Raw genomic sequence first — 20,545 nt, 5'->3', positions numbered from 1 at the left:
AACAGCATTGAAAGATTAATAGTTCTCTTTGTCACTGACTTCCAAATTCTTTTAAAACTAACTCTTTGCAAAAATGTATGTGATTTACTATAATATTATGTTCTTGCTATCAAAATGTAGCAGGATATAGAATTCCTTTCAAGGAAAGGGGAACCATGGAAGTAGATTTTATTTTATTTTTTAGATGGCAGGTAACCATTTTAAAAAAAGAAAAGATGACAATGTTTATATCTCTGATTGAAGGAAATTGTCAAATTCGAAGGCAGAAGAGAGCAACTTGACTTGTCAGTTAACCCTTTTTAACTGTCTAAATCATACTCTCATTTATATATCTCTCATTTATATATGTTGTGAGCTTCAAGTGTTAAATACGCCGTCTTTTAACATCAAATTGTCTTCAATGCTTTTGCAGCTTAATTTTTTTTCTCACCCCCCCCCCCCCAAAAAAAAAAAAGTTTAAAAAATAATAAGTAATGTATCATATTTTAACATCACTTTCATAGTGGATTAACAGTAGCATACCTGCATTAAAATATGCCATATAAAATTCTTAATCAAGATTATTGAATGCAAATTGATGGAAAAAAAATATGATTATTTTTTTTTCCAGAAATAGTAGTTGCAACACAACAGTACCTCTTTCTTCAAGATTCACTCATTTTATGGTCTTTATCAGTTATACATCATAGTATGCCATACTCTCAGGCTTCATCTTCGTATTAATCAAAAAAAGCAGTTTTCCAGAATTATACACACTTCTAAAAATTTGATTTAAAGTGTAAAATATTTCTTTGGACCAATTATTATGCTAAGGGCTGTACCTAAAATGGGTTAAATGAGCTTTTTATTACATGCTACATTAAATAAAGCAAATCCTTATTTTTAAATGTGGATTGAAAGTTTCAAGAGTGGAGAAAAATAATTTAACAAGTTTTGGAAAACCTTCCTTCGCCTGTTTAGTCTTTGGCTTTACATGTCACAAGTTATTCATTTGTAAACGTAATTATAATTGGATGTTGTGTTTTGTAATATTTTATTCTAAGCTGACAGACAGGGGGGAGGGGGAGGGGGGCGGGGTGGGTGCAGTTAAACCGTTCCTTCTCTCTAAACAAGTTTCAAGAGTGGGGAAAAAATATGATATAATAAGTTTTGGAAAACCTCCCTTTGCTTGAATAATACTTGGCTTTACATGTCACCAGTTATTCATTTGCAAACCTAGACTTTTTATAATCTGATGCTGATTTTGTACCATTTCATTCTAAGTTGACAGACAGGGGGGGAGTTCAACGGTTGCTTCTCTCGACACAATTTCTTGGTTCGATTTGAAAGTTCAGCAAGTTTATGACAAGTTTGCTTCCTTTTTGTCACTGAATCATTTACTAAAAGCAAATTTTTAATAAATAATTAAAAACTATAGAGTAAAGAAAAAAAAGAAAAGAAAAAAATACTTGTTGTTCATTCATGTTATCTTCCAGTACTGTCTCATTCACTTCTCAATAGACTTTTGTCATCAAGTCTTTACGTTCTTCTAATACATTAACCCCTACGTTATAATCTAATTGTCATCACTCTGATTTTCATATTATTCTTATTTTGCCCGTATTTATCTTCTCTCATCTTATTTTTTTGACCAATCCAGGAAATAGAATGTGATCTGTGTGTGTATGTGTGAGTGTGTGTGTGTGTGTGTGTGTGTGTGTGTGTGTGTGACTACACATATCAACAAATGCAGCAAAGATTATTCCTTTTCTCCTTTAATTATTTCCGAAACGTTCATTGAAATCATAGTGACAAGTAAAATTAATGGTTGGTCAGCTTCTTCATTTTCTTAAATTTCTTGTGTCATGTTTATTTTTGTTGTTTTTTTAGTATTTACACATTGCGCTTTAAGATTAAAATCTAAATGGATTGGTACATGGGTAAACTGTGTCTGGCCTTTTGTGAAATAAATTGTATTTCAAACAAAAATATAAAGCTAACATTGTTGGCCTTAACACTGTTAACAATTGGTTTATAACTCAATTTAAAATTATTGTGCTCATTTTCTTTAAAAAGAAATGTTATTTGAAATATTGGAGTTCAAATTGGGTTGTGCCCCATGTTTTTATGTAATCAAAATTTATTTGACAAGAGGTCACAAGACAATTTATCTAGCTTCAGGCACCTCAATTACATCTTTCATTGATTAGTTGTAGTATTGAGGTAAAAGAAACAACTGTAAATTTTTACATGTTTATTGCGGTAGAAGGTGTTTGAATGACTTTTTTCTTGTTAGTGATTATTTCACAGCCTTATATTTCAATCTAGTCGATTAATTGTTAAAGTCTTTTTAATGCGATGATATGGAATTTTCAATTTGCCAACATTGTCATTTTTCTTTTTTGTTTTCCAATCTAAATTTACAAATGACAAGTGATCATCCTCCAATATGCTCGAATGAGGTCTTCAAATAGGAATAGATCAGCCCCATGTAGTTACAATGTTACAAGTAGTTGCATACGTCATGCATGTCAGCTTATATCATAATGTGGCTGTGCTCAGATCACACCTACTTAAGCGGTTGTTCTTTGCATTGTGCTGAATATTATTTTAAAGATTTAATAAGAATGTTTGGGAGAAAAGAAATTACATTGTTGTTCTAGAATATTCTAGAGAATTGTAATTTGAAAGAATTTGATTTCATAACTGTAACCAATATCATCATCCCTACCCCCTTCCGAAAAAAAAAAGAAAAGAAAAGAAGAAATCAATTGAATGTTTTATAAAGTAGATATATGATAAGTTAGATAAAAGATTTTAACAGTTTTTTTTTTAAAATTGTTAAGACATTAAGATTTTAAAATCAGTCGCAGGCTACCATTATTAATATCCTTAACAGAAAGCAACAGTATAACAATTGTACTGTTTAGGTTTATATTTGAAATGTATTAAAAGGTTTAAATGAATAAAAGAATTTCATTATTTATAAATCGTTGCCTAAGATTGGTGAACATGAGACAAATTCTTTGAAGCCAGTCAGTTGATTGGTTAAGGAGTTTCAGGTCTCATCTCAGGCACTTTCATTTTTTTTCCCTGAGCTTACTTAGGACAACAAAGTGGGTGATTCCTGTTGACATCAGACATTTGTTTATTTGGTGGATTACATTTCTTCTTTGATTGCCTAGGTGATGGCATCCTACGATGCTGCGTTGGAGGCCTCAACTTTTTTTGTTGTAATTTTTGGAACACGATCGTATGAAACTGCTGGTTCATCTAATTGCTTTATTAGGTCTATATTATATTAAGTATGATTTATTTTCATATGTCATTATGAAATAAAAATTGGCCTGACTATCTCTCACTGCTTATTTTGATAAGTGATATTTAGGGAATGAGTAGTGAAATCCAAGGAATGATGACTAGTCATATTACAGTTCTACATTATTTTCCATTTTCAGTATCTCCCCCCCTCTCTCTCTCTCTCTCTCTCTCTCTCTCTCTCTCTCTCTCTCTCTCTCTCTCTCTCTCTCTCTCTCCCTCCCTCCCTCTCTCTCTCTCTTCGATCTCTTCATTATCTACCTTTTTCTATTCTTTACAATGTCTGCCTGCCTCATAGACAGGGAATATTGTGAAAACCTAGAATTTCTGCCATAATGTGTTTACACGGCATTTGTTTCCTCTGGTCCTCTGCTTTCTCAGCATATGATCAATACATTATAGTATTATCCTCTTCAGAGAAAACTTTTAGGGGGATACAAAAATAGTTGGTTCATATAATTGGTCAAGTTAATCATTATCCACAAACAATTCTGTTGTTTTCAGTTTGAAAATTAATATTTTTTAAATAAATATTTTAAAGCATGTTTTTAACTGGTTAAAAAAAAATTGCTGTGTATTGTGGTGTAAATGGTGTAAAAGTGTATAAGTGTTAACTTAAATGTCATTTTCATTCGTGAAAATAATATTACAATACAATGACAAACATTGCAAAGCTGTAAAATTCTTAATCAATACGGAAAGAAAGAAAACTAACAGCAGATAGCTGAATAATTTTTGAACAGATTATGGAACCAAATCCTTCCAAATATATTGTGTGGCCTCAAGGCTCACCTCATCTAGCAACACAACCTAAGAGGAAAACATTTTCCCGTTAGGGATAAAAAAAAAAGTTTCTGCTGGCTGTCATTTTTCTTATCTTTCTTTTTTTTTACTTCTAACAGTGTGATAAGACTGACTTTTAATTCTTTTGAATTTATTGTTATTGCCTAATGCTTTTTTTTAAAAAAATGAAATGAAATCATTTTCCAGTTTTAATTAGGTTTTGTTCACTTTGATCTGGTTTTAATCTGGTCATTGACATTATTCATTCACAGACTTCAAGTTTGATGGATTTGGCATCGACACCTGCAGGAGCATGGTGGCCATGCACGACGTATCCTTGCATTAGATGGGTCAAATTGTTTGATATCAAGTGTGGATGGATGGGATGATGGGGGGAGAGAGAGAGAGAGAGAGAGAGAGAGAGAGAGAGAGAGAGAGAGAGAGAGAGAGAGAGAGAGAGAGAGAGAGAGAGATGATAATGATGATGATGACGATGACAATAACAATGACAAAAATAGCAATGATGATAACCATACACAAAGTTGATAATGGTCATGATGTGACATAAATATACAATTAATCTTTGCTTCAAAATTTTATTTTTTTTTGGTTGTTTTTTTGTTTATTTTTATTTTTATTTTATTTTTTTGTTTTTTATTATTTTTTTTTTTAGTTTTTTTTGTGGCTTTCTTTTCTTCGACTCCCCCCTCTTTTTTTTTTTTTTTTTTTTTTTTTGGGTTCTTTTTTTTTCTTCTCTTTTCCTTATCTTAACCTTAGGGAGACTTGTCTGGCAAACTTGGCTATGAGGAATTCAAAGAATTGTGGGATGATTTGAGGAAGTGGAAGGTTTGTAATTAGGACATTTGTATTGCACTGACATGGCGTTTTTTTAGAAAAAAAAAAAATCCAAATTTTGTTACCAAATTACCAAATTTTGCAAGCAAAAAACAGCAAAATTTTAAAAAATTGTGATTGATTTTTGTATAATCCAACAATAAAAAGGTGTATTGGGACTAGGTAATTGGTAGAGATGCCTACTCTTAATTTCAAATTTCAGGGACATTTTATGGATAAAGCCTCAAATTTCAGGAACAATATATCTCCCTACTGGAGTCCATATTCTGTGGTTCTGCATTCAATTCTCACTGGTGTCCACCTCCCGTAGCCGCAGGTTCCCTCCCTACTGGAATCCATATCCCGTGGTTCCACAATCACTCCTCAGTGGTGTCCACCTCTCATATCGCAGGGTTCACTCCCACTGGTGTTCACTTCCCAATGGTGTCCACCTTCCATCGTCCCGGATTCACTCCCCATTGGTGTCCACCTTCCATTATCCGAGGTTCACTCTCCACTGGAGTCCATATACTGTGGTTCCACGATCACTCCCCAGTTGTGTCCACCTCTCATAGCCCCGGGTCCACTCCTTAGTGATGTCCATATCCTGTGGTTCCACGTTCGATCCTTAGTGGTAGCCACCTCCCATAGTTCTGGTTCATACCCGGCTCCCTCCCCACTGGTGTTCACCTCCCGTAGTCCCAGATTCACTCTCCACTGGTATCCATATCCCAAAGCTCCAAGTTAAATCTCCTCTGGTGTCCATATCTCACAGCCCTGGCTTTACTCTCCACTGGTTTCAAGTTCCCATAGTCCCAAGTTTATTCCCTACTGGTGTATACATTCCATATTTACTCCCTTCTAATGTCCATCTTACATAGATCAGATTCACTCCCAACTGCTATCCAACTTACATAGTTCTTGGCGTCCATCTCAAAAAGTGGGTACATTCCTCTCTTGTTCACTCCCCACTTGCGTTTACATCTAACAGCCCTCAGTTCATTCCTCACCTGTGTCACCAGCCCATAGCCCCAGGTTTACTCCCCATTGGTTTTCACATCCAAAGTCCTGGGTTTACTCTCCACTGGTCCACCCATAATCTTGGGTGCACCCAGGTTCACTTCCCACTTGTGTGTCTACATTCCGTATTCTCAAGTTCATTCCCCACTGCTGTCCACATCCCCAGGTCTCTAAAGTTTGCTCTCCTCTGATTTTGACCACCCATTATCCTGGGTATAATCTCCACGGATTTCCATCTCAAATAGTCTCTCTTTCAATCCCCACTGGTTCTCACCAATTAGAGTCCCTGGGTCAATCTGCACTTTACTTTGATTTGTTATTAAAATAACTAATACAAGAGGGTCCCGCCTCTTTATCACCTGATCATAAAATAAGCAATCCATTACATTACAGCAGTTGAAAAATTGCTGTGCAATTATTTCCCTTATTACAGTGAAAAAATTCCCTTCCTAAAACAAATAGGGAAACAACATAGCTAACGGAAGCTACTCCCAGTTAATTTTCTCTTAAATTCAAGCCTGGAAAATACAAGATGATATTCATTATTTTCTGGTGCATGCACTTTCAAAATCTGGAAAAATTGAACAAAACTGCAGATTTTATGGCTGTTGTGCAAATCATTGATTTTTTTTCTGCGTTTTTTTTTTTTTTGCGGCCACAAGCTGTACAAAAAACTCCCATGCCAGATTGCATAGTCATTGTTGGTAAATATAAAGTACACAGTTTACTAACAAAAGTAATTTGAGAGCTTTTTTTAATTCCTACCTGCAAAGTTTCCCATAATACCAAGGATTCTTGATATTTAGGAGTTGAGAGTCTGTGTGACCAATACAAACTTTGCTCCACTAGATTGGGACAACCCCCCCCCCCCCCCCCCCTCCTCCTCCAAAAGAAAACAAAAACAAGGAACAAAGCAAAAATTTAATAGATTAAAAAAAAAAAATTATTGAGGGCATTGACTCTCACTGTCTAAGTGCGAGAGAGGTGATTTTGAGAAAATAAAAAACAGCATTAAAACTTAGCATGTGTGGTTAGATCACATGACTATTCCCATCAAATAACGGGATGATGATTAGTCTCTATTTGTCACAAGGGAAGGGGAGAGGTTAGGTTTTAAGATAAGCGTACATGGTACTTGCATGGACATCATCCACACATATATATAATATATAATATATAATATACAAATTTTTAACATTGAAAAATCTTTAACCCATATCACATAAAAAGAAAAATACAGACTTTTTAACGCTGGTTCAATTTTCAGGCAAAGACAATGCAGCGTTCATTAGGAAAACCTCTTAATGTTAACATCCATCTCCATCAGGACGAGGAAAATATGTGCAAAATGCCCTGTGGATTTGTCAATGATATATCTAATCAGAATTTTACCTGTTGTAGGGGGGAAATAGTGGGCATTAAACAGAATTATTCAATATGAATTTTTACTTTGAATCCAAACGATTTCTTTAAGATAATTTAACTCTGTCATCCTTAAGTTGTGTTGATATCTAAGTTTATTATACCATGCTCTCTTCGTGAAAATTCCCAGACCTGGGGTTATTTAAGGAAAAATTATGAGAGGAATTATGATGTTAAAGAAATTCACTATTTCTATGGAAGGATTAAAAAGAAAAATATGTTGGACATATTTATTGAAAGTCAGTGTCAAAGTCTTCATTGACAGTTTGTCTTTTCTTTTTTTTTCATGGAATAAACCAGTTAGATGGTGTCCGTTCATAAAATCTTTTTTATCAATTCTTTCAATTAAAACTCTGAAAGAGTGGTTGTTTCTTTAGCTGGTCAACTTATAGGTATTAATGTAGTCATAAAGTCAATGTAAAAATTAAAGTGATCCTCATGCTTACATTGTTAAATAGAACTCACCTACTACTATAACCAAAACTACAAAGACATGAACAAAACAATCTGACAATATTTATTTGTGGCAAATTAAATGCCAATAGATTGTTATCTTTCATTTCAATTTCGCTTTTGCTTTTGATATCATCAACCAGTATATTTTGTATTTTTGCTCTTGATTTCCAAAATTCTTCCTTTTCAGGGAGTGTTCCTCAAATTTGACAAAGATCACAGTGGTAACCTCTCATCATATGAAATGAGGGATGCCATGACAGAAGTCGGTTAGTTAATAAATTCAACACTGATTTTCTTATAATAAAAGCATAATTTTCATTTCTGTATAAATTGTATGGGATGAAAGTATTTATCCATCTGATTTTTATGATAATTTATTAAAAATATAAATTTTCATTTTAGAGGCGTTTTAAAATGCTTGCATTGGTGATAAGGAACTAGGAATATTGACATTTTTACCAAGTTTTATTCGTGATTGATTATTTCACATAAAAATTAAAATGAAAGAAAAATAGTGATGAGGGATTAAGGCCCAATGAGAAGGAGATTTCTGGACTGTTAAACAGCAATAACAAAATGCTTTCCACCAGATCTAGCTGACTCGGCTACCCAGTCACAGCTATATGGACATAGGGGTCGTAGAGAAAACGTCAACCTCCTGGGACTCGAAACTTTCCTTTGTCGTGATGCAAGTGCTCTTTCATATCAGAGCTATAGAGACCCCAACATTTTGCTTACAACAAAATAGATAACAGTATGAGCATCAGAATAGGATTATATGTAATGCAGTAATTTGTAAATCACATTTGCAGCTCTAAAGAGCCTCGTCTGAATGTAAGATAATAAAGTCTCATAGCTGTTTGTTAGGGGGAAAGGCAGGGGTGGGGGGGGATATTTGAAAGAGTGATCTGTACATATTGCCTTTACTTTTGCCAGATCTAAAGTGACTTAGTACCGTTTTCTTCTTATTCAAATGACATTCCATATATTCACTCACCTAGAATGGAAAGGTGACTTATTTTTAATGTCTTACAGGATTCAAGGTCAGCAATGCTTGCCGTATGTCACTTGTGAAACGCTACGCCAATAGGGATAACCAAATAGAATTTGGTGATTTTATCCTGTGTGTCATCCGCTTGAAGACAATGCTGAGTAAGTCAAGATTCATAATTGCAGTGTATGTCCAGTTGTGTAAAAATGTATAGATTGGCCTTACAGTACTTTGCTTTGTTACACCTTTGACTTCATTTGTATGCTTTGTTTTTATAAAAGCACTCTGGTTTTAAATAATTATGTGATATTTTACAACATTCAATTCCCTAATTTGGTTTTAAAAAGGACTCCTCATCAAAAAAAAATCGCCTTGGAAACAATTTTTTTTTTTTGGAGGTGGGAGGGGGGGTGGGGGGGGGGGGGGTTGACCATGTATTGCTTATTATTTGTCTCAACCAACCTTTTGTTCATTTCAATTTTCAAGGCTTAGGGAACCAATGAACCTCTATTAGATTTTCCTTTTTTTAAAGTTCAAAGCTTGACTCATATACAGATTTCAATACTACCAGTAGCAATTTTAACAAATTGGAGTACTTGCTGATTTTACAATGACAAGAGTGTTTCCGAGATCTTACATTAAAAAAAAATTCTGTTTATTTTTCACCAGGCAATGTCATAATTCAGCTTACTTTGAAAAGTTGGAAGGCAATATTCAATATCTGTGATGTTTCTTTAATAGGGTCATTCTTGTCTCTTCACAATTGTTGCATCCCTATTGACTGAAGATAATTACAAAATCATTAGAGGTTCTTTTGCTTTTTCTTCAAACCCTCCCCCCCCCCTCCCCTTCTTTCCTCTTTTATCTATTTTCTCTTACATGGGCCTTTATACCTTTGGCTGGAATGGGATGTTTTTCTTTTTTCAAGCTCTGGATGGGATTTCTCATGTGAAGGGAACCAGACATTTGCTTTTTTCTTTTGTAAACCATCTTTCCATTGTACACTTTTATAGACATATTAATAGATATATATATATTTCAAACATTTGATAAATACACAATTGATTGTACCCACTTTTGTTATATTTGCAGAGACCTACAGGAGCTTTGACCCAGACAGAAGAGGCTGCGCTCAATTCAGTCCTGATGAGGTAAGTTTCAAATTGCAAAACTTGAAAATAGAATCCCACTGTTCAAGACTTACTTTTTAGGCCTTGATCGCCACATGGGACAAGGACCACAGACAAACCTCTTCCATTCATTTCAGTTGTGAACAAGACCATCCAAATGCCTCTAGGAGTAGGAGCAGCAAGTACCTTTGTGGAGAGATCTAGAAGTGGTCCAGGCTCTAGAAGCGGTTCAGGCTCAAGAGGCTATAACTTTATAACACGATTCACTCGAAATCGAAATTGAGTAATGACGGTTAAAAGTCTTTTACTCTGGATTGCATGTATATTACAAAATACCCATTTTTTGGCGCAAAATCGCGTTCACCCATGAATGTTGAAGCAAATGGGGTACAGTCTTTGACACACAACACAACTTTTAAAAGGCCTGAGGGTCCGATATGGCAATTTGACACTTTTGATGGTGTGCTCTTAGGAAAGGCCTTTTTGGTGTGACTTGGTCGTTCATACAAGTACAGACAAGTACAAAAATAAAATGGAAAAATGCTTTTCTTCTGGGGATATACGGGACACGTGGCGGGGGCTTAAAACTGCTGTTAACTATAATCCAAAGCCCACGATTATATCAGAAGACATCGAAATTGAAACTCTAAATAAATTTTATTCACGTTTCGACACAGCAAACAAATTTGATATTGAAAATGAAAAACATAAATTAGACGGGGCTTTGGAAGATGAAATGACTATTGAGGTCAGTGAAGAAGAAACGTGATTCCTATTTTCGAAACTAAACGAGAGGAAGGCTACTGGGCCGGATGGATTGAAAGGAAAATTATTAAAAGAATGTGCCCATCAGCTTTCCCCCATTTATACACATATTTTTAACTGGTCCCTCCAATGCGTTTCGATCCCTGAAATTTGGAAAACTTCAAAAATTATTCCTGTTCCAAAAAAAGAAAAACTTGAAACTATGAACGATCTCAGACCTGTTGCACTGACTTCAATAGTCATGAAATCTTTAGAAAAACTTGTTCTTGTTAAAATTAGGAATCAGTTTATGCCATTGAGTGATAGTCATCAATTTGCTTACAAACCAGGACGTGGCGTAGAGGATGCCATTTTGCTGTTTACAAACAACATCTACAGGCATCTAGATCACGCTAGGAGCTATTGCAGATTGCTTTTTGCAGATTTTTCTTCAGCGTTCAATACAATGCAACGTCAGTTGGTTGTTCAAAAATTGACTAGTCTGAATTTAAACAAGTATATAATTGCTTGGGTGCTCGAATTTCTTACGGAGAGAGCACAATATGTTCAATTAGGACAAAACAAATCTTCCTGTATAACTACAAATACTGGTGCTCCTCAAGGTTGTGTATTGTCCCCTGTATTATTCACAATATACACGAATGACTGTAGAAGTCAAAACCTGAGTGTACCTTTAATAAAGTTTGCAGATGACACCGCTCTTCAAGGCCTCATAACAAATGGCAACGAAGTGGCTTATAGGCAAGAAATTGATAGATTTGTGTCTTGGTGTGATGCCCACCACCTAGAGCTTAACATAAGCAAGACAAAGGAGCTAGTGATTGACTTTAGGAGAGTGAAGGAACCGATAGAACCGTTAAAATTAAAGGACCAATTCGTCCAGCGAGTTCCTCACTACAAATACCTTGGTGTAACGATTGATGACAGGCTCAAGTGGGATGAACACTTGAAAATAATTAAGCATAAGATGTGCAGACGTACATATTTTTTATCAAAACTCTCTCAGTTTAGAATAGATAAAACCCTCTGCACATTATTTTATAGAGCAGTAATTGAAAGTGTTTTGTCATTTTGTATAACAGCTTGGGGAGGCAATTGCTTAGCAGTGGAAAGGAACAAAATAAATTCAAATATTAAAAAATCCATTAAACGCTATATAAATTATGTTGACGATGTAGATCTTTTATACGAGAAATTTTGTATAAATAAAATAACTAAAATATTAAATGACCATATCATCCACTAAGACCATCAATTATTATGTCAGAAAGAAGTGGTCGCCCTTTCTCTATTTCAACGAAAACAGAGAGACACCGAAAATCTTTTCTGCCGTCCAGTATTAGGCTTTATAACAACAAGCAATAATCATTTTATATAATAATTTCTCATTTTTACTTTTAAAAAATATAAATATTAATTTATTAATTTATTTGTTTTGCAATCTTTTCAATTTTCAATTTATAGTGACAGTTTTAACTATTATACAGTGTTGAAATTATTCATATTATAAAGTGCAGCTCTGGTTATAGAGTTGCTCCTTTTTAAAAAAAATATATATACATCCTATTTCCATTGTATTTTTATCTTATTGTGTAAATTATAACACGTCTGTACAAAAAATTTCCTTTTTGGGATGCAATAAAGTATTATTATTATTATTATTATTATACCCTATGTTAATTTTGTTATTTTTGTGGCTTCAAAGTTTACGTCATGTGTGTGTATGTTTTTTTTGTGTTTGGACTCCATATATTATTTATGTGACTCATTAGTTAAATCCTTGTGCATTTAATCCTCCAAACATTGGAGTGTGATCATTTTCTTAATCCTCTCACTTCTCTTTATTTCTCTGTTCACAGTTCATTCAAAGCACCATGTATTCTTAAAGAGATTGGATGGATTGTTTTGGAGTTTCCTTCAACATTGGAACTGCAATATGAGATCACCATAGTGGGAGTAAAGAAGACTACATCAATTAGTTTAAATAAAGCAGAATTATAAACTTATCGTTACCACTATATTAGTTGTACATTGTCTCTAGTTTTAATTGAATTTAGGTAATACTACATTTTTTATTATTATGATTATTATTATTATTATTATTATTATTATTATTATTATTATTATTATTATAGTTATTATTATTATTATTATATAATATAATAATATCATTAGTGTTATTATTATTATTATTATTATATTATTATTATTATTATTATTATTATTATTATTATTATTGTATAATTTTTACGTGTTTTCAAAATTGTGCCGGTCAACCTTTTATTTTTGTATTTTTTGTAAAAATAAGAAGTAACCTTACATGCTTAATGTAAGCAGCAATGTTATTTCTTTTTTCTTCCGACTTTATCTTATATGCTAAAATTTGTGTGTGTGTTTTTATTTTTTGTTATAGTATATAATTCATTCACCTAAAAAGCTTAATGTACGCAGTACTGTTGGTTTTTTTCTTTTGCTTTTTATGATACGCTAAATAGAATATATATGTGTTTTTATTTTGTAATGACTTTAATATGCGCAAATAAAGAGTTGCGAAACAATAATCTTCTTTTTTATTTATGACATAACCACTTTTAAAAATTTATTACAAAGACCTTAGTAGTTTTATACAGTATTGTATGGTTTAATGGAGTTGATTACATTTTCAATCATTTTCATATTTAAGAATTTAATGTGATAGAATATTATTATTTTAATGATAACTTATTTTTGTTATCTTATTTATTTACAATTGCAAGGAAAAGAAAACTCCATTTTTAAAACATCATCTTACTGTTTCTATTATTCTGTTTTGGTATTGTTTTAATGAAATTGTATTGATAGAAAGAAACTTTCCCCTTTATATTTTTTTGAAGTTAACAGTATATCATCATGATACCAAAAGTTTTGTTAAGTGAGTTTAGGATTATTTTTCATTGCAACTGAAATTGATGATAATTTGTTTTTGAAACATTTAGATTAAGGCAGATTTTGTCAGAGGGATCTTTGATTTGACAGTCATAGTTTGGGTTTTCATATTTTGATTGAATTTCACGATTTATTTTTTTTCACAAGAAGTTAACTTTAAATATGCATTGTATAAGCTCATGAATTTTCCCAAGAAAGCAGTGAGAATTGTCATTTCTTTTTGTCGTCCCAGTGAAATCTGCCTTAACCAAATAAGATAACGCAAATATGTATGGATTTTAATCCAATTCGTTTATTCTTACAATTTGTACAATTTTTACTTTTCTTGCTCATGCATATCGTATTAATCATAATTTCAAAATATTTAATTCATCTTTCATAAAGTATTTTCCTTACGATTTCACACCCCATGACTATTACCTGTGGAGATAACAGTCTGCCGCAAATTAGCAATGTTGTGATTAGTGAAACGTCTGTGATTTTAAGTCGGAAAGGCTTTTGATAGATTCTGGATCTGAAATTAAATTCCTTGCAAATAGTGATGCTGAATTTAAGGACAAAGGGACAAGGATTTTAATCTTTAAAGCAGGGCAGCTAGAAAACACACTGCCATAGAAGAGAATCTCATTCTTGAAACTGAGATTTTATACCATTTTGTTATATTATTCTTGCATTTTTATACCAAAAACAAAATGTTGCCACCAGAATTTGCCGCATCATTCAAACCTCTAATTTGTTTACTTTGTTTTTAAATGATTCTAATGACCATCAAGATTTTGAATCTCTGTATTTTTTGTGTCATTTTCAATGTTCTTACAAATCTATCAGTTACAATTTGATACCAACTAATTAAACTATTTCATATTTTCATCCTCTTTGTCATGCATAGACATTACTGCTCATTCATGCATAGGCATAATTGATAGCTTTCGTTATCATTACTGTACCGGTATTAGGAATGTTAACTTCCTTATTTTACGTTATTGAGGTAGCCGTCCCTTGGAGTAAATAAATTTCATTTATTTTTGGTTTGCATTTTAATTTTATACACTTTTTTTGTCCCCTAATCATGATTAATTGCTTAAATCTGCAGGAATATCTTCTGTTTTTACATAATAGATGTAGTGCAAAGATATTTTTGTATTTACCATCTTGCATTATGTTAATGAAATAAACATTCTTTATCAGGCTACCTATGGCGTGTTTTTGGTTTATGAACTTTTTAAATAATTCAAAATAATTGTGCTACATACTTTGGTTGGTGGGGTTTATCGCTAGGATCTTCTACCCTTAGTAAGTTGTCCTATTCTCTATGACTTTTATATTTTTCTTGTAATGAGGTGACTGTCTTTCAAGAGCATCAGCTTCTGGGTGGGGTCTTCTGACCTCCCATAGTCACTTGCTGTGCCCTTTATTTGTTTTCGGAGTTGCTTTCTGACTTTGTCTTGGAATGGGATTCCTTGGCTGTCCTGCCCCTGGGCGGAGTCCTTGCTGGGAGGGAATCAGTCCAATGTATAGTTATAGTTTTGGGAAGATGGTATTTTTTGCCTTGTAAATCATCTCTCATATATATACTTTTTTGTTTTGAATAAATAATTGCTTGTAAACATTTGAGTGTATTCCTCTTGTATCTTGGGGATCCTGACCTCCCATAGTGGGCAGGGAGGTACATACTGTGTCTTCTATCCCCTTATATCTGTTTTCCAACATGCTTTCTGTCTTTGTCTTGGAATGAGATTACTTGGTTTTGTCTTGGCCCTGGCTGAGAGGGAAACAGTCAAATGTATAGTTAGTTTTGGGAGATGATATTTTTTTCCTTGTAAATCATCTCTCTGTCATGTATTATTATATTTATTTTAATGTATAATGTAAGCATTTGAGTGTATTCCTCCTTGTTGGATTTTGTGCTTGTGTCCGGATGAGACTTATAGGTGATCTCAAACTAAGTACATTGATGGTATGCTCTTGGAATCTACATCTGATCCCTATTTGTTCCTAGTTCCCCCTTTGTCTTACTTTCTCCTGGTGTCTTTAATTGTAATTCTAGAACTTTTTACTATCCCAATTTCTTCCTTTTTACTGGCGCTGATATGACCCTTAAAAAACAAAATAAAAAACAAAACAAACCTCTTGTATCTGGATGAAACTTTTAGGTGATCTCAAACTAAGTACACTGATAGTGCACTTTTGGAATCTCCATCTTGTGGCAGGGTTTTGTGTTGAAGTGGGTTCGAGTCCAAATGATAAGCTCAATTGGCTGAGTTCGAACGTAGTATGCGTGCTAGGGCTATTGTTGCCAGCTGCGCCACTCAACCTACACCACAATCGGCTCAGGTTTAATCTAGGGGTGATTAAGAATAGACTTAGGGTCTCTTATAACTAACTGAATTAAATAGCAAATGAGTCAAGACAATAGCAACACCTAATACAATAATAACAAATCTATACACAAGTTTAATTAGATTGTTACCGGAAAAGATAGAGAGAGAGAAGAAGTGGAAGGTAGAATGAAGATTGGCAGGAAGGTACTTACTGCGTCTTCTATCCCCCTATATCTGTTTTCCAACTTGCTTTCTGTCTTTGTCTTGAAATGAGATTACTTGGTTTTGTCCTGGTCCTGGCCAAAGCCCTGGCTGAGAGGGAAACAGTCAAATGTATAGTTAGTTTTGGGAGATTTTTTTTTTTTTTCGGCTATGTGGTCTAGTGGTATGACACTCGCTTTCGGATCGGAAGGTCCTGGGTTCGAGCCTCGCATAGTTGAGTCCTTGGAAAATACTCTTTACTCACATTCTCTTACCATACTCAGGTGTAAAATGAGTACCTGGCCGTTAACAGCGTTGTCTTTGTCTGAAGAATTGTAATATCGGCTTATAGGCATTATGTCCCGTCCTACATGTTAAATGTTGCTGTTGACCAGGGACCGCTTGTAAAGCGCTTTGAGCACATTTAGTGGATATTGCGCTATATAAAACTCAATGTTTTAAAATTTTATTTTTTTAAATATTTTTTTTCTTCTAAATCATTTCTCTGTTATGCACTGTATGTAGTATGTTTTCTTTATATTATCTCTCTCTCTCTCTCACTCTCTCTCTCTCTCTCTCTCTCTCTCTCTTTCTCTCTCTCTCTCTTTCTCTCTCTCTTTCTCTCTCTCTTTCTCTCTCTCTCTCTCTCTCTCTCTCTCTCTCTCTCTCTCTCTCTGGCATATCACTTGGACGTAGCCTCCCACACAGTCCTTCGGAAGAAGTCTCTGTCTTGTGCCCATCTGCCACATTCCGTCACGCCGTTGTTGAGCCATTCCTGTATATCCTGTTGCCATCTTCTTTGTGGTCTTCCTCTGCCTCTTTTGCCCTCCGCCATGCCCTCCAGTACATCTCTCTCTAGTGTGTCGTGCCTTTTCAGGTGCCCAAAGTAATTGAGTTTCAGCTTTTTTATCTTACTCATTAGCAGGGACTTTTTTAGTCCTAGTGTTTTCATGATGTTTGCATTGCTTTCTTTGTTTGTCCACGGGATGCGTAAGATTTTTCTATAGCATTTCATTTCGAAGGCCGTTATTCTCTTTTCTGATTCTTTGGTTATAGACCATGTCTCGCATCCATATATTGCAGTGGGAAAAATACAGGATGTTAGGATCTTCATTTTCAGTCTGACTTCCTCGCTCTTCCAGATTGCCAACATTTTGTTTAGTTTGTTGCTTGCAATTGCAAGTCTTCTCCTGATATCTGGTGCCGATTTTCCATTGGCTTCTATTTGTGCTCCAAGGTAAATGAAATTTGTAACATTTTCCAGTTGTTCTCCTTCTATTTCGACCTGAGTAGTGCTGCTTTTATCTGTGCTCATTATTTTCGTTTTCTTTGCGTTTAATAATAGGTCTTTTTCTTCACTATGTTTTTTTACCGATTTTACTAGTTTGTTGAGACCGGTTGATGTTGTTGACAATAGCGCCGTGTCGTCTGCATATCGTAGGTCAGAGATCTTCCTGCCATTTATCTTAACGGCACTGTACTCTTCATCTTTTTCTTCTGTCATTACATCACGCATTATTGTTTCGGTGTATAGGCTGAATAGTGAAGGAGAAAGGATGCACCCCTGCCTCACTCCCCGCTTTATTGGGAACCATTTTGTGAGTCCATATTCTAGTCTAACCGATGCTGTCTGTTGTTGGTAAAGATTGTTTATGAGGTTGACTATTTTGTAGTGGCAGTTTAAGTTCTTCAAAGTTGTTACTATTTGTTCGTGATTTACGCAGTCAAACGCTTTGCTGTAATCTATGAAGCACATGTGTAGATCTATGTTTGCCTCCCTGCTTTTTTCAATCAGTGTCCTGATATTAAATATTTGGTCTCTTGTTCCCCTGTTTGGTCTAAAGCCTGCTTGAGTTTGGCTGACTTCTTCCTTCACCACGTTCTCTAATCTCTTCAAAATAATTTTCAGTAAGATCTTGCTTGCATGGCTGATGAGTGATATCGTCCTGTAATTTGTGCATAGCTGTAGGTCTCCTTTTTGGGGATTGGTATAAATACAGCCTTTGTCCATTCATTTGGCCATCGTTCTTCGTGCCATATCTTTTTACAGAGAGTGTGATATAATGCAGTCCCCTCGTCTCCACTAGCTTTGATCATTTCTCCCGATATTTCATCGTTTCCTGCTGATTTGCCTGTTGGAAGCTGTTTAATTGCCCATTCTACTTCGCTTCGTAGGGGTGGTAGTTCATCTCCATTTGGTTCCATCATTGGCAATGTGTTTGCGTTGCCATCGTACATTTCCTTACAGTATTCAGCCCACCTATCTGCGATTTTTTCTGGGTTGTTAAGGGGTGTGCCGTTAGTATCTTTTATGGTCGATAGGCGTGGTTTGAACTCATTTGTTAGGTTGTTGATTTCTTTGTGCATTTTATTTGTCTGATTGGTATACATTGCCAGTTCTATGTCATCGAGTTTTTATTTTAATGAATCGGTCTTGTCCCGTTTTGTTAATTTCTTCACATATGCTTTTGCTTCTTTATACTCGTCAGAATGTAGACCATACCTTTGCTTGAGGTTTTTCCTTGTTTCCATGGCTTCAAGAGTTTCGTTTGTTATCCATGTTTTTTTTCTTATATGACCTTTTTGGTAGGTGTTCCACTGCTGCTCTTTTAAAAGTGTTCTCAATCTTTTCTGCCAACTCTTCAGGTTCCATCTCTTCTGCCATGTCTTGTAATGCACTGAAACTGTTCTTAACTCCAAGTTTGTACTGGATGTTGAATGTATCATTGAGAGGTCATACCGAACTGGTTTGGGAGGCGATTTGATAATCTTGAGTCTGATTTTGACGTCTGCTATTAGTAGCTCATGATCACTATCACAGTCTGCCCCGGGTAGGGTTCTTGCCGCTGTCACTGATGTTCTCCATCTCTTGTTTATGATTATATAATCTATTTGGTTCTTTGTCTGCCCATTTGGTGCGGTCCACGTATATAGCCTTCTTTTGTGTACCTGGAACATGGTGTTTGTAATGGCAAGGTTGTTTTCAATGGCAAATTCTACCAGCCGTTCTCCTTCTTTGTTTCTTTCTTCTAGACCATACTCTCCTACTATGCCTTTTTCCTGTTCGTCTTTCCTACTACCAACCTTCGAGTTGAAATCTCCCATGATTATCATTCTGTCTGATTTGTCACATGAGTCAATAGCATTTTGGAGTGATGCGTAGAAGGTATCCTTTTCTTCTTCTGTCGCAACTGATGTCGGAGCATATACTTGTATGATCGTAAGGTTGTGCCCTACTCCTCTTACACGCACAGAGATAATGCGGTCGTTGTATGGATTGTAACCCATTAGTGCTCCGGCTATTCCTTTACTCAGATATATTGCAACCCCGCTTTGTCCTGGTTTCTCTTTTCCTGAGTAAATGACCCTTCCTCCACTTAGAGGAGTGAAGTGTCATTTTCCTCCCCATCTATGCTCAGAGATACCCAGGCAACTTATTCCATTGTCATCAGCCTCTTTAATGATGTTTTGTAGCTTGCCAGATGACATGGACCTTATGTTCCATGTCCATATCCGTATCTTCTGTTCTATTTTTAGCTTCCTGCTACCTAATGTTCCGCTCCTCGCACAGTCAGGCTTGTGACCATCATCAGCTGAGGAGGTACTGGTCAGGGAGGTCTGCTCTTCCCCATCGCGTGTTGTAGACCCATCAGATCTGGGGGTCCCATCAGTGGTTCTATGACGTTTACTTCTTCTGACTTCCATTTGTGTGAGTTTCTTGGCAATTTGTATGGTTCAGTAGTTTGCCATTGCTTTCTGAAACCCGCAGTGCCTTCTTAAGGCGGTGACCCTAGCCATTGTCCTTGAGGGATCTTCTGCCTAGCGTCGTGACTGCAGCCACCAGATCCTGCAAGATATCTCTTTGGTTGCTGTCTGCAATCATCCATCCCCTGCTGCCAGGACTTCTTGGTTTGGACCAGTTACAGTGACTTTTTAGAAGGGGCGTCCTTACCTCCACCACTCACGTCGTGGTCTCGGCCGGTTTCTCAGGCCCTGGTGTAGATATATTCTCCAGTCACTGCAAAGGTCACATCCCTCCTCCTTCCCAATAATGGGACGCCGGGCTTGGGACCGGTATCTAGCGGAGTTTTTTTATATTATATATGATTTGTAAAACATTTGAGTGTATTCCTCTTAGTGGGGACGTGTGCTTGTGTCTGGATGAGACTTTAAATGATCTCAAACTATGTACTTTGACAGTGTGCTCTTGGAATCTACACCTGTTTCTTATTTCCCTTTGTCTTACCTTTTCTTGGGTGCTTTAATTATAATTCTAGAACTTTTTACTATCCCATTGTCTTCCTCTTTACTAGCCCTGATATGACTTTAATGTGTTGCAAGTGCCGTAAAACCCTTAAAAACAAAGAAACAAACAAGAATGAAGATTATGGATGATGTAT

At 35.2% G+C, this 20,545-nt stretch overlaps 1 protein-coding gene across 15 annotated transcripts in view; it reads left to right on the top strand.

Moving 5' to 3' along the window:
• The window catches only part of LOC144956792 (calpain-B-like), a 77,799-nt gene extending 62,984 nt beyond the window's left edge, over positions 1-14,815 (top strand). For all 15 annotated transcript variants that reach the window (XM_078887529.1, XM_078887520.1, XM_078887551.1 and 12 more), the window contains 6 exons: positions 4,353-4,411; positions 4,858-4,926; positions 8,000-8,078; positions 8,848-8,964; positions 9,896-9,954; positions 12,558-14,815. In XM_078887529.1, coding sequence (XP_078743655.1) covers positions 4,353-4,411; positions 4,858-4,926; positions 8,000-8,078; positions 8,848-8,964; positions 9,896-9,954; positions 12,558-12,584 — 410 coding nt within the window. In that variant the 3' untranslated portion in view covers positions 12,585-14,815. The remainder of the gene's footprint in view (positions 1-4,352; positions 4,412-4,857; positions 4,927-7,999; positions 8,079-8,847; positions 8,965-9,895; positions 9,955-12,557) is intronic.
• The last annotated feature ends 5,730 nt before the right edge of the window (positions 14,816-20,545 follow it).

The sequence above is a fragment of the Berghia stephanieae genome, chromosome 1 (genome assembly GCF_034508935.2).
Source record: "Berghia stephanieae isolate SIO BIC M18660-M18661 chromosome 1, UCSD_Bste_1.3, whole genome shotgun sequence".
NCBI classification, from domain to species: Eukaryota; Metazoa; Mollusca; class Gastropoda; order Nudibranchia; family Aeolidiidae; genus Berghia; species Berghia stephanieae.
This window is presented reverse-complemented; position numbering and strand designations above follow the sequence as displayed.